At 34.1% G+C, this 14,941-nt stretch overlaps 2 protein-coding genes across 2 annotated transcripts in view; one reads left to right on the forward strand and one right to left on the reverse strand.

The window, feature by feature from the left end:
- phgdh (phosphoglycerate dehydrogenase) overlaps window positions 1-8,548 on the reverse strand; it is a 12,023-nt gene extending 3,475 nt beyond the window's left edge. The window contains exons 1-9 of the mRNA XM_016444412.1: window positions 8,323-8,548; window positions 7,746-7,897; window positions 6,238-6,303; window positions 5,808-5,862; window positions 5,402-5,500; window positions 5,178-5,310; window positions 2,984-3,132; window positions 2,682-2,834; window positions 1,579-1,717 (exon numbers count right to left, since the gene is read on the reverse strand). Coding sequence (XP_016299898.1) covers window positions 1,579-1,717; window positions 2,682-2,834; window positions 2,984-3,132; window positions 5,178-5,310; window positions 5,402-5,500; window positions 5,808-5,862; window positions 6,238-6,303; window positions 7,746-7,897; window positions 8,323-8,430 — 1,054 coding nt within the window. The 5' untranslated portion in view covers window positions 8,431-8,548. The remainder of the gene's footprint in view (window positions 1-1,578; window positions 1,718-2,681; window positions 2,835-2,983; window positions 3,133-5,177; window positions 5,311-5,401; window positions 5,501-5,807; window positions 5,863-6,237; window positions 6,304-7,745; window positions 7,898-8,322) is intronic.
- A 1,734-nt stretch (window positions 8,549-10,282) lies between these two features.
- cfap210 (cilia and flagella associated protein 210) overlaps window positions 10,283-14,941 on the forward strand; it is a 7,085-nt gene continuing 2,426 nt past the window's right edge. The window contains exons 1-6 of the mRNA XM_016444398.1: window positions 10,283-10,535; window positions 10,945-11,144; window positions 13,237-13,410; window positions 13,488-13,693; window positions 13,779-13,935; window positions 14,025-14,164. Of these exons, the coding sequence (XP_016299884.1) occupies window positions 10,424-10,535; window positions 10,945-11,144; window positions 13,237-13,410; window positions 13,488-13,693; window positions 13,779-13,935; window positions 14,025-14,164 (989 nt within the window). The 5' untranslated portion in view covers window positions 10,283-10,423. The remainder of the gene's footprint in view (window positions 10,536-10,944; window positions 11,145-13,236; window positions 13,411-13,487; window positions 13,694-13,778; window positions 13,936-14,024; window positions 14,165-14,941) is intronic.

A 14,941-nucleotide genomic window follows, 5' to 3' on the forward strand; every position in this document is an offset into this window, starting at 1 on the left:
GTCATATGGCAGTTCAAATCACAATATATACCAAATAATTGCAGTATAATTTTTGGTGTGCAGCCCTATACATAAAGATTTTAAAATGAAAATAATCTTATCTTGCATGCCACAATGACCATTAACTGACATCAGAGAACCATAAACATGAAAATGCATCGTTCAATCATTAAAAATATTAATTTAAATTCTCAGCTAAGTAAATATTTTACATCTAAGGGGTTCTGCTGACAAAAATGTTGAGAACCCCTGGACTATATTATTGTTCACCCAAAAATACAAATTCTGTTATCATTTAATTTTAATTATGTTCTTGATTTCATCAAAAAGTTCTAAAACTTAATGTGGATTAACAGTATAATTCTCAGAAGCGTAGAACTATTTCCTGATTTATCTCAACTGCTCTGTGTACCCATAAATACACATGAACTAGACAAAATGACTAGCAACATGGGCACTATCTTCTCTAATACATTAGAAGCTGTTGCCCCCATCAAATTGAAAAAGGTTAAAGAAAAACGCACTGCGCCATGGTACAACAGTAATACCCATTCTCTCAAGAAAAAAAATTCAGTCTTGAGCGCAAATGGAGAAACATTAACTTGGAAGTTTTTAGAATTGTGTGGAAAAACAGTATGTCCAGCTATAGAGACAGGCTCTAAAAGCTGCCAGGGCCGAGCATATCCACAAACTCATAGAAAATAACCAAAACAATCCAAGGTTTTTATTTAGCACAGTGGCTAGATTAACAAATAACCAGACGCCACCCGATCTAAATATTCCCTCACAGTTTAATAGTAATGACTTTATGAATTTCTTCACTGATAAAATAGATAACATCAGAAATACAATAACAAACGTAGATTCTACAGCGTATAATACTTCAGCTTCATTCATCGCACCAAAAGATAAACTGCAGTGCTTTACAACTATAGGACAGGAAGAGATATATGTATATGTATATATATATCTTGCCACAAGACAGCATCACTGTAATGATCAAATGTAATGCCATTTGACCAGAACAGGGTTTTAAATTTATGAAAAGCTAATAATTAATTAAATTGAATGTAAATGTATAAAGACATGGGGCTGCTCAATTAATTGAAATAAAAGAATTTAGAATTTATAAACATACTTACAGATATATATATATATATATATATATATATATATATACTGTATATATATACTGTTCAGTCTTGAGCGCAAATGGAGAAACATTAACTTGGAAGTTTTTAGAATTGTGTGGAAAAACAGTATGTCCAGCTAATTTGTATCGTGAAAAGCGCTATACAAATAAACTTGAACTGAATTTAATTGAACTTACAATCCAATAAAATATGTTTGATAGACAACAGGCTCTGATATGTACATATGGGAGGGTTTCCTCCTGAGTAAGTCTTGTGTATCCTGCCCTGCATCATGTGGAAATGACTTGTCCCAGCAGTAAAAGAAAATGTACATACTGTCCTAACAACAGGATTGATTTCTTGTCATATTTTTTAAGAACTCATTCAGTTAGTGCGTGAATGACAACAATTTTGACAGCATATTTGGGTGAATTATTCCACCTACCAAGTGATGTGACATGGACCTGACTGAAGGGTTCTTTAGAAGCGGTGCAGGCCTTCAACACTCTGCCCATGGACTCTCCCAGCAGGATCCACTGATGAGAGTCAGGAGAGAAAGAACTGACCAACACCTGAGCATTCACCTGAGGATGGAAAAAAAGACTTAAATTTGTGATCTTTCCTTCCGTACTGTGACATACATCCGAGTGAAACCGATTATTGAAAAAGAAAAGAATGCATTAAACAATTCAATCCAAGTAAAAATTACAGTTGTAGGCGATTTGTGTTGTTTTTTTTTTAGTTAAAGTTTCAGTTAATATACTTTCTCCTGCCCCAATTTAAGAGTTTATGTAATCATTTTACACCATATCAGCATCAGAGGCTATATTCATGGAAAACTCAAAAATAATAAGATTTAAAATAGTCTTAATACTTCAATAAATTGTATACAATAAATTTAACAATATTATTTTTACAAAAAAAAATAAAAATAAAACAAATCTTTCAAATTGATATTTGATTTAAATATACATATTTTCCCGAAATCAACTTGAAAAAAATGTTCATTAAAGTACGTTCTGAGTAAAAATATTTCCTAGTTTAATAGAGCTGTTCACTGGTAACAAGTGTTTTGTCTTTTAAAGGTAGGAGTTTTAAAAAATTGGATGCTTTTTTTTTTTTTTTTTGGAGCTGTGATGTGCTGACATTTTTCTTGACATACACACATAGCTTTTATTTTGAAATTTCCTGATGTTTCCAGGGTTTCTTTTTCTCTGACTGTGGAAACCTGTTTCTGTCATTTTCTTTGGGATTTTACAAAAGCAGTTTTGGATGAATATCTTCAATCACTTCAAGAATCTTTGATGTTTGTCCTAAAAAAAAAGTGCATTATTTACAGCTACTTCTGTATTTGATAATTGTTCATAATTGTTCAGATTAAACTTTCTTTTTTTTTCCATTTAAGTACTTGGCATATATAAATAATTCGCTATGATTAAAAAATATGTCCTCATAATTATACAAAATGTCCCTGAAAAACTTGCAGGGGAAAATAACACCCTTTCATAAAAAGTCATTTGTGTCACTGTAAAACTAAGCGTGACTCACGGCTCCCACTAACGCTTTGCCCGTGGCCATGTCCACAATCTGCAGGGCGATCTCCTTCCCACAGCGAGCCTGTGCTTCTTTAGTGCTGGCTCCCAGATGAGGACAGCTGATCACATTGGGGTGGTTCACCAGTGCCCTGTTCTTTGGAGGCTCCTGAACTCACCCAAAAAAATACTTTTCATATGACTTTGAAGATATGACTTTATCATTAGTAATATTTTAAATATGTCTACATGCAATGCCATTTATCAGTGGCAAAAAGCTAAAACCGTTCTCAGTCTAAGTGATCGACAAACTCTGACCTCCACAAACACATCCAGCCCTGCTCCTCCACACTGTCCTGACTCCAGAGCCCGGAGGAGAGCGGCTTCATCGATGATGCCGCCGCGGGCACAGTTCACCACCTTCACGCCCTTCTTACACTTAGCAAATGAAGTGTCATTAAGGAGACCTGTGTAACACATCACCAAAAGTCTGATTTTACACTAGGGCAATTCAAGCAAAATTAATTAAATTAGAACTGCAATGTAGTCTAATAGTGCAATTATTAAGCTGCATAATAATAATAATAATAATAATAATAATACATTCATTCATTTTATTATTATTAAAATAAATTATTATTAATATTATTATATATTAAAAATATTATATCATTTTATATTCTGTTATAAGATTAACAACATTGTTAATTAAAATTAAATAAACTGAAAACTATTTAATTTCAGCCAGTTGTCAAGGCAACATTTCTTATTTTCATTTAGTTTAACTTGATTTACTAAAATGACAAACTGAAGAAAAAAAAAAAACTATGGACATGTTTTTTAAAAAACAAAAGCTAACAAAATATGACCATAACTTTACCTAAAATTAAAATGGAAATTAAAAATATAAAAATAATTAGTTTCGAACCAGTTTTATAAATTAGTAGATATTTTTAAATTACACATTTGTATAATAAAAAGAAGAGTTGTAGTTAATAGTCTCTCAACCCTCTACATTACGAGTAAATCACTCGCATATGCGACTAAATCTTCACTCTGGACGACTAAATGGTGTCTAATATTAGCCAATGGCTAATAAATTCTCAGATTTTACTCGCCAATGTGTGAGTTGGAGGCTAAGTATAAGTTTAGCACAGATATATTTTCACTCGCCGAACACTCTAACATTTCTGAAAACTCCTGCCGGGGTGAAGATTTTCAAAAACTCTGGTTGCAGTGTTATCGTGTAGACAGCGAAACCGGAGTTTTTGGCTTGTGACGTCGGAGCCTGTGCTACTGGAGACTTTTTCAAGCTTCTGATTGGCCAACATGGCTTTACGGTTGAGAAAATATCGCCACCTGTTGGTTTGGCATGCTCTTGACAGTGCTTCATAGCATGCGTTTGCGTTTTCATGTGGACGGAGATTTTTTTTAAAACGGAAGAAGGAACAACTCTGTTTATAGAAATACCCGTGTACGTGTGGACATGGCCTGAGCGCTTCAGAGTTTCACTCTCCGTCAACCGAACGGTGATATTTTTCAGTTCATCTGAATGGATGTGCAGCACACCTGGATTTGACGTACCGTAAACTCTAGTGTGAAGCACACGACTCGCCATTGCTTCGTCTCACACACATGCAGCGAGAGAGAGAGAGAGAGAGAATTGACGCGCTACATGTAAACGATAGAATTCGTATCATTATTATCATATTAGTATTTTTGTTAGTTTTTTCCCAATTTATTTTTACAGAAACACCGAATGACCAAAAAAGCACCACCACCAGTCCGAAGTTCAGATAAAATGACTAATATGCTTTCATACATGGTTATCAAGTTTTAATCCTAATTACTAAAGTTCTATCATTAAATAATACTGATTATCATATTATATCATATTATATTATTATATTATAATGCTTCAGTGACTGATGTTAAGAGTGTACTTTCAGATATTTAAAAAACTGTGCCATTTTACAAACATATATATTTAAATATATAATCAGTCTGGCGAAACAAAAAAAAAAAATGTACTAGCCAATCGCGATTCAATTGCCAAGGTGTCCGTAGAGGGTTGTCTCTTATTGGCTGGATTATCAAAGTTCTCCATAAAACAAACAAAACAATGCCTACAATTTAATAAAATAACATATTGCACAGACATTTTATATTTAATGGTATTAGATGATTTGTTAATTGCATTAATAAATTACACTTTAAATAGAATGTGCAATTTGTTCCTAAAAGGTGTTTTCATGCTTGTTTGACCAGCATGTGGAGTTCAGAACAGTGAATCATTTTGCAAAGTAATTGGTTTAATTGATTCAAAGTTTTGAAAAGCTTTGTTTCTCCTGTCACTAAGTATCCCAATGATACAAAAAAAAAAAAAAAATCACTTAGGATTTTAGTCTTTAGTCTTGGCATGTAAGCAGCAGCAATATGAGGCAAAATAATCACTTTTTTTTTTTTTACTGAATTGTGCAGCAAGCTGTCAAAATGTTTTGTTTGTGTGAACCTGTGGTGGAGGGCATGAGTGGAGTGTGGACTGTGATATAATCACACTGTGGCCACAGCTCCTCCAGAGACATCTGCTCCACACCCCAGCTCGCAGAAACCTCTGGAGGGGTGATGGGGTCGTAACCAATGGTCTATCAGGGATGCAATAAAAAAATAAAAAAATAAATTTAAATTGCATTTGCATTTCAAGTCAGGACAGTTTTTAGGACACAATGATCTTACCTTCATACCGAAGGACTGCATTCGTGTCGCCACCTCTTTGCCGATTCTTCCAAGCCCTACAATCCCAAGAACTTTTCCATACAGCTCTGCGCCCATGAACTGCAAAATCATTAGCAAAGCACTCAGCCATCTACCATAACAATGCGGAGCAACACATTCAGTGATCACAATCGATTAGTGATGACTGGCTTAACACAGACGGGAAAGTATGGCTATGGAATCACAACTCTGATGGTTTCTGAACTACTGTATGTATACTATGCACAAACTTTCAGTACGTGTAGAATACCTGGATGATTTGTCAAAATGTGCAATATACAACATGGTGCATGCAATACTCTATCCCATAATGCAGTGCCCTTAACATACTGCCAACAGCCACACAGAGGACAAAATGTGCACATACCTTTTTCCGATCCCATTTTCCATCCTTCATTGATATGACAGCTTGTGGAATACGTCTAGGAAATACAGAAAACCTTGATAAATATTTGCAATATTTAATTGGGTATGTAACAGGAATAACAATAGGAATATAACAATAAATCAAACTTAGAGGGGTTATAGCAGGTCTTTTTTAATCTTTTTTTTCCCCTCTGAGGTCCACATATACGTCTAGAGTCCAAAACAGCCAAAATTGAGTTGTTTTTTTAATACACAACTTTTATTTTATTTTTTATTTTTTTTGAAAATCATCTTCTACCCTATTTTAGGCCCAGAGACATCACAGTTCTGAAAATTAAAACATATTTTATAATACAATTAATCAGTTATCTCAAAACCCCAAAAAAAAAAAAACAATGAACAGAAGTACTTTATTAAATTTGCCAGTTTACCTAGATAAGCTCATCAAAAGAGCACAGGTGAGCTCAGCAGCACTGATTGTGTTTCCACTCGGAGTGCTAAAATACAAAAAGACAGAAATACGAATAAACAAACATTTAGGAACGGAATTCCTGGCCATTCTACTTAAAGGAATAGTTCATGAAAATGATGAAAACGTCCTCACTCTCAGGCCATCCCAGATGTAGATGAGTTTGTTTCTTCAACAAAACCGATTTGGAGAAATTTGGCATTACCTCACTTGTTCACCAATGGTTCTTCTGCAGTGAATGGGTGCCGTCAGAATAAGAGTTCAAACAGCTGATAAAAACAATACACAATAATCCACAAGTGATCCACACCCCTCCAGTCCATCAATTAACATCTTGGGAAGTGAAAAGCTGTTTGTTTGACCAGCTTCTGGTCCCCATTGACTTCCATAGTACTTTTTTCCATATTATGGAACTCAATGGGGACCAGCAACTATTTGGTTACAGGTTTGGAATAACTTGAGGGGGGAGTAAATGATGACAGACTATTCATGAACTATTCCTTTATTTTTATTTGTTTCTTACAAACACACAGCTTATTGCTTTTCAATGTTAACGGATGGACTGGAGTGGTGTGGATTATTGTGATGTTTTTATCAGTTGTTTGGACTCTCATTCTGACGGCACCCATTCACTGCAGAGGATCCACTGGTGAACAAGTGATGTAATACTAAATTTCCCCAAATCTGCTCCCATGAAGAAATAAACTCATCTACATCTTGGATGGCCTGAGGGTAAGTTCCTTTCCAGCAAATACAAATTTTTGAGTGAACTATTCTTTTAACATCTCCTTAGATGTTAGCATGAGAGGCAATACATGTTGACAACTTCATTTCGGTGTGAACGATTACATTAAGAAAAGAAGTACGAAGAGTGCACAACTAGAGCAACCTGCTTTAGCGTTGAAAACAAACAGAATTGCGGTCAGAGCAAGACTCAACATCAAGGCTCGAAATTGCGACCATTTTGGTCGCATATGCTCCCGAAATTTAATCTGTGCGACCTCAAAATATATTTGGGAGCATTTGTGCGAGTGCATATAATTGTTGTCGTGCGACCTGTTTTAATTTCTCTAAAAACGTTCAGAGTATGTGCCTTCTAAGTGCTGATACGGTCACCTGTCTGCCGTTCTATGAAACGTTAGGCTACATAACCAATTAAACTTCATCTTTACATTCTTAACTTTAATGCAGATTTTAGATTGGTTAATATTAGCTGTCAATCACCCAGTCACTGCTTTCCGCTGTCAGGTGACAGGGAGCTAACTACCGCGGGGAATGTAAAAGGCTGAAGAAGAGAGAAAATTAAAAAAAGAAACACGGAAAGATTTATTTTGTGAACCACCTAAAGTTACAAATAATGGTGCTGGTGATAGCGATCATGTGGTGAATGTTGATCCACCAGCCGAATAGAAGGCGACCAGTGCTACCAAGTAAAAAAGTTAATTTCGAGCCCTGAACATGCTTCATTACTTCATGACAATAATGCCTCTCTTAGTCGCTGCATCCACATCCACGTTGTCAACTCCGGTTCCGGCCCGTCCAATGATCTTCAAGTTACTGCCAGCACTGATGACCTCAGCAGTAATTTTGGTTGCTGATCGGACGACTAAACCATCATAATTCTTGGGAGAAAAAAAAAAAAAGGTAATATTTGAGACATGTGAACAAAATTAGCATGTTATTTCCTAAGCAGCACAACATGTGACATGACAACAGTGACAATAAATTACAAGTCAACATGCATTCAGCTTTTTACTTAATGCACATGCCTTCCTGATAAAGAACAATTATATGCATTTTATTTACATCCTATCCAAGCAAATACCTAATAAATAAAAACACAACAAAAATGTACAAACTAAAAACACATGCACAGAGCAAAACACATGTGCATTATGCACTGGAAAAACATACTTCGAATACATAAATTGCTGGTTTACTTGGTGTCTAATAAAATCATTAGTTAGGAAACGATTCATATGGTGCAGATACATGCTGCTGTTGCATCAGACTAGTGAAGAGGAGGAGGAGGAGGGGTGACAGTCACACACACAAACTTCAGCACATCTTCAATGCCGTTCTCCTGCAGAATCGTTTTGCAGCATGGATCGACGCTTTCACTGATTAAAACGCGTTTGACTGTTACCGGAGCCATTCCTGCTGATTCAGTGACTCGACTCTCCTCAGATGACTGACTGACTGATGTTCCGTGGCGCTTTTTCAATAGAGACCTCCTCGCATAAACTCCGCCCTTCACGCGCCTCCCTAAAAGTTCCTCTTGCCACTGAGCGACAGAAGTACCTCCCACAGTACCATAGTAATCACCAGTGTTGGGGAAAGTTACTTTTAAAAGTAATGCATTACAATATTGCGTTACTCCACAAAACGTAACTCTTGTAAATTAAAAAGTAATGCGTTACTTTACTAGTTACTTGAAAAAAGTTATCTGATTACGTAACTCACGTTACTTGTAATGCGTTACCCCCAACAATGGTAATCACCGCCACTTGTGAAATTAAAAATAACTAAATAATCAATAGAGGAATAAATAAAGCACTAACAATTAAATATAATGTAAGTAAATGTAATGTAATAAAAGTATTTTTTTAATTAAATTTAGTCCTAAATTAATTTTTGTATTACTTTTTTTCATTTATTATTTTCTGTATTTAACTTTTTTATTCTTGCGTGTATGTATGAATGTATGTAGGCTATGTATGCATGTATTTATTTGTTCAGTTATTTGTATATTTATTCCCACATTTATTTATACGGTTATTTGTTTTAACATTCTTTTTATTGATTTATTTATTGATTGATTTATATGTATTTACTTAATTTCTGCAGGTTTGAGTCTCTATACTATGATATGTTTATTATATAAATAATCTATTTATTTGAGATTAAAGTGAATAGAGGATGAAAAGAAGGTTATAACAGGTCTGTTGGACTAATTCTTCACACAAGCTTCATGCATCTGACCAATTACATGAGCACATGACAGAGGTTTAAATAATTAAAAACGTTAAAAATAAACCTATCCTTATATTTACTGGAATAAAACGTGTGACAACTAGTCATGCAACAACTAGGCAAGACATAAAAGCATGTATATTTTTAACTTTAAATGTAATTAAAGTTATGTAATGGATAACTTCGATATTTTATTATTTAACTCCAAATATGTTGTTTAAGTCTGATTAAGTATGGCTTTGTTTAAGGTATTTTTCACTGTATCTGGTGCATGTTCAGGTGGGTGTTTTTTTTTTGTTGTATTTTCTTTTGTTTGGTTAGTTCATATACTTTTGTATACAGTTTGTGGGATTTTGTTTTGTTTTGTGTTTTCAGAAAAACTGTTATAAAAAAAAAAATAAAAAAAAATGAATTAAAGTTACAATTTTCAGAATCAACTGCTAAATCAGCTCAGGCTATTTTCTAGATTTTTTTTATATTAAACATTATTAAGGTTTAATCATATCTTTAAATAAGTCCTCACAAAGCATCAAACCTGTTGTGCTTTTTTGTTGTTTGCAAGTCTGAGGGATGAAATAAGAGACTTCAATTCTACAGAAAAAGTGGAAGACACAAAGAAGACATAAACCATTTTTTGCTAGTCAATACAGAATTTTGCATACAAAATATATATATATATTTTTTTACATCATATTCTTTGGGTTTTCAAAATAATAATATAAAACAACATCTTTGAGAACAAAACTAGTTTCTTTTCCAGATTTAAATAAGGAAGCAGCTACAATACAAAAATATATAATAATATTAATAATAAAAAATAATAATAATGGAAAAAGTTAAATTGCTAGACAGGGGTATTCAGTAGCATTCAAAAAAAAAAAAAGATTGAACAATTTACAAATTTCAACTGTTTTTAAAGTCTACTTATTAACTTACATGAGTTAGAAATAGCCCCAAAGTAATGCTATATTGCGGCAAGTTTATTTTCTAGAAGGCTGGCTCTTTAAGGCTTCGCATGACGTCACCTACTTCACTTGCAGGGTTGCCAGGGAAACTGTGAAACAAAAGTTTAAATGGTTGCCGAGCAACACAGTGTAGGGAGTCCAAACATGTTACCAACGCTAGGCAAGTTTGCCGATGTATAAAGGAATAAACATATATAAACATCTCAATGTATGTCAAGATCAACGAATGTGAGAGGACATAAAGAAGCAGTTAAAATGTCAACAGCCTCGATAACAGCAGGTGTCGTTCAGTACGGGCGGAGGAAAGGCTCAAGTCAACAAGGTGAGAATGACTGCGCTTACTGACTAATGCGCCAGGATAACTAAAAGATAATCTGTAAAATGATAATAATTACAGTTTATCCACCTTTTTCTTCAATGCGGAAGTAAGCCTATGGGTGAGACTTCCGGTTCATTAGCCGCTATAGGTAAATAATGAGGATAATAACAACGTGCAGTAAACGGTAAAACTGTTTGCACTACGAACCAGTGTGTTCATAAGTAAGATAATACATTAAAATAATATGATAAGACATACCAATTTTCGATATCAAGCAGCAAAATCAACTGTTTCGTACAGCTAAAAATAGCTGGACTCGGATGAGACCGGAAGCTAGACCCATAGAATTTACAAATGGCTGCGCCCATTTTTACGACAAGAAAAAGGTGGATAATCACTTGGAAATATACAGGTGTGAGTTCAGAGGTGGAGAAAACCGAAGCGGATCTTCGTCAAATGGTAGTTTTGTCCAAACCGGAATGGCAGCGCCTGCAGGACAGTGTGAACGGAATCAATCAACACAACAGGAGTGTGATTGCAGCGGGCCAACAGCGCGAGGAGCTGCACATGCGCTCTAAAGAGCTCGTAAAACACTGGTCCAACACCATTGCTGTGAGTACGCACTGGAGTTGATGTATTTCCAGCTCTCGCATTAGTCATAATGAGCAATATTTGCTTGAAAAACCTACAATTCACGCTAAACATAATATGCGGAAAATTGTCATTTTTTTAATGACCTAAACACTTTTAAAGAAAAAAAATATATATATATTATTAGCCAGAGGCGGACTTAACCATTAGGCAAAGGTAGGCGACCGCCTTGGGCCCCCAAAAGCCAAGGGCCCCCTAAAGCCAAGGGCCCCCTAAAGCCAAGGGCCCTCTAAAATGCTTTTTATATGCGAGATGCGCGTTCAGTGCAGATGCACAAGTGGTTGCTGTGGTGTTCATTAGCACGACAACCGTCTGTGCGTCCGCGTTGAACGTGCTTCTTAGCAAAAGTAGCTAGGGCGATGTAGAAAATGGGGATGGAATCCCGGAATCTATTCATAAAAACGGAATTTACTGTGTAACGCGGAATGTGACGGAATGAACGGCGCAGACGCGTGTTTCGTTTGCTATTGAAGCACGCGTAACGCTCGCGGTTGTCGTCTGTAGTAGCTAAATAGTATTTTTGCCATTTAATATTCACATACACTAGTCCATATATCGCGGTTTGATTGAAGTGTACTGAATTGCATTTGATTTATTCATTCAATTTTTGACGAATTTCGTGACATTGCTCGTTACACAGTAAACTGCTGTTGTGTAGCATTTTGAATGTACAAAAATTAAAGGGTTTGTTTAATTTTCATTGGAATAAAAGATAGATTCATGTTTTCGCCTTCATTTGATTACCAGACAAATTAAAAAACACAACACAGAATTTCTAAAACAATAAGTAAATACAATTAAAATTTCATAGGGCCCTATTATTGTATACAAATTAATAAATTAAGTTGTTTTTATGAATTCAATTAATTAGATATGTTTTTGATTAAACCATTAAAATGGAATACAGAAAAATAAAAATAAAAATAAAGAAAGCGCAGAATTTGGGCCCTAAGAATGTCATTTTTGTTAAACATTTAATAGGCCTAAATTGCTGTTAAATTAAACAAGTTTCATGATTTTAATTAATTAGACATGTTTTTTGTTAAATTTTAGTAATATAATTATCCAGAAAAAAAAAACTGAATCCAGAAAAATTTAAACGGAAAAAGAGATTTTGGAAAAAATAAAACCTAGGCTAATTTGGGAAAAATAAAACGGATTTCATAGGGCCCTACAAATATCATGCATCTGAAGCTATAATTTTAATACTAAGCAACGCCTGGGGCCCCCAAATCACTAAATCCGCCCCCATTGAGTCAATTAAGAATAAAGAAGAATAATGAATTTAAAAATCATTATAATTAAGAAAAAAGTTGATGTTCTTAGATTTAGTTGATAAATAGGAGTCATTATAATATTTTGTATATAATGTATTCTAATATTTGTATATAATATTTTATCAGAAATATCCCTGTGATAATTTTGTACACATTGATATGACTGTTTTTGTTTCTAGAACAATGTTATTGTTGATAGTTTTACTATTGTTGAGAGTAAAAATAGTTTTTAAAACTACAATTAAAACCTTAACATTTTTCGGTTACTTTAAATAAAATAATTGTTTACTGAAATAAAATAAATATAAAATAATTATTGTTTCAGCTAGTTGGTAAGGCAGTATGTCTCATTTTAATTTAGTTCAACTTGATGTACTAAATTAATTAAAACTGAAATAAATTAATAAAAGCTACATGTATAAAAACAAAAACTACTAAAAATTATAAAAACACAACAAAATGACTAAAACATAATCTAAAATAAAATAAAACATATATATATATATATATATATATATATATATAAATAAAATAAAAAAAAACAAAATAAAATAAAAATCCAATTTTAATTTTGTCTATGCTTTTGTTATAATGTTGAATAAGTTGATTGTAATTTGAATGCTGTTTTGATGTAATATTTTTGGGTTTTCTTAAAAAAATGTAAAATAATAATAATAATAATTAATATAAATGCTTGGGCTAATATAAGCTATGCATTTGACTTATGCAAAATGTCTTCCATGGAGAAAAACAGATCAATTTTTTTCCCCTTACAGGGACAGCGACAAAAAAAGCTAGAGGCAAAAACAATTCGAGAGGCGATAGAAGAAGAGGAGCGGAAACAAATTGACATAGAAGAAGCAAAATACCAGGCCCAGATACGGAAGGAGGCCATTGAGAAAGCAAAAGCCCAGCAGTACTACCAGACCGACAGAGTGAAAGGCTTCCATGTCTGTGTCTCTCATTATTTGGTCACACTTTTAACTATGTGAAATGTTAGTAGAAACTATTCTTTTGTTTTTTATAGAGTGCTCTGCTGCTGGCGGAGGTTCTGAAGGAAAGAGAGGCTCAGATCGAACTAAAACGCATGAAGCAAAATACCAGCAAGGACATAGACAGAGATATCTTGGCCGAAATGGCTTGCAGAGAAGAACAGGCCCTCCAGCAGGAGCAGCAGAAAGCCATACAGAGGAAACAAGACCAGCTGGCCACCGCTGAGAGCGTGAAACAACAGTAAGGAGATATCAAAGTCCATGCAATGATGTAGGTAATGTGAAAGGACCTTATAAAAAGGACCTGATGTTTCCTGCTATATTAGGATGAAGGATCATGACATGAAGAAAGAGCAGGAGAGGCAGGAGGTCCAACGTGAGGCTGAAGAAATTGAGCGACTCCGAGATCTTCATCTGTGGGAACAGTCCATGACTGAGCGCAAGAAACAGGAAGAGAAGAGAAGCGCGATGAAGGGTCATCAGGTGAGGCGGTTGTTGAACAACATTTACAGATCGAGTGAATCGGATGCTGTTTTGATTGAAATCCTTGAAATTCTTCTGTCTTCCATCAGGACTATATGACCAACAGAGAGCTGATGAAAGCAACAGAGGCTCAGAGGCAGGAGGAAGAGGAGGAGAAACGGAAGCAGCTCGCCAAGCATAAAGAAAAAGTCATGAAAATGAGGAAAGAGAAGCAAGAGGAAATGTTTAGGTACTGTAAATTACATGCTAACACAGTGTAAATGTGTCTTTGTGGGTATAAATGCCAGGATTCCCACTAGTGCCAGAAAACATTCATTTTCAGGAGCTTTTTTTACATTTATATACGTATAAAACACAGCATGCTGACTATTTATGTTAAACACTTCCAACCCATACCAAACTTGATATATTATATTAAAGGCTAGATAACAGAAAAAATAAATTAGCATTTTAAATATTTGGGGCATTTTTGTTATTTTAAAACTGATTTTTTTTTTAAACATCATGAGCTTTCCGTGTTATTTAAGGATTACTTATATACCGTTATTTTTATTATTTGAAATCTATTTGCTATTTTCTTTTTCATTTTAGTAAAAGTTGTAGTCATTTTTTTGTAGTAGTTTTTGGTATGTCTATATAGTTTTTATTAATTTTATTTTAGTTATTTTAAACTAAATGAGAATGTTGAAAAAAAAGGTTTTTACATTTTATTTTATTTCAGTCAACATTTATTTTATTTCAAGTAACACATTTTTTAATGGATTTAATTTTTCCTTCATTTTTCCTTTTAAATATAATAACCCTGTTTAGCTTTCATTTTTTTTCCAGTAGTTTTAATATCTTTAGTACTTTTACTGCAACTTATTTTATTTCACTTAGTTGCTAAAGCAGCACTTCTATTTTTATTTAAGTTGTTTAAGTTTACATTTTCTTGTGTCAAGTAAAATTTGCTTGCAAACCAGCTATCTTCAATTGGCCTGTTAAGAGTCTTTATGGGAACATTTAT

The sequence above is a fragment of the Sinocyclocheilus anshuiensis genome, unplaced genomic scaffold (assembly GCF_001515605.1).
Source record: "Sinocyclocheilus anshuiensis isolate Anshui unplaced genomic scaffold, SAMN03320099.WGS_v1.1 scaffold1473, whole genome shotgun sequence".
In the NCBI taxonomy this organism is placed as follows: domain Eukaryota; kingdom Metazoa; phylum Chordata; class Actinopteri; order Cypriniformes; family Cyprinidae; genus Sinocyclocheilus; species Sinocyclocheilus anshuiensis.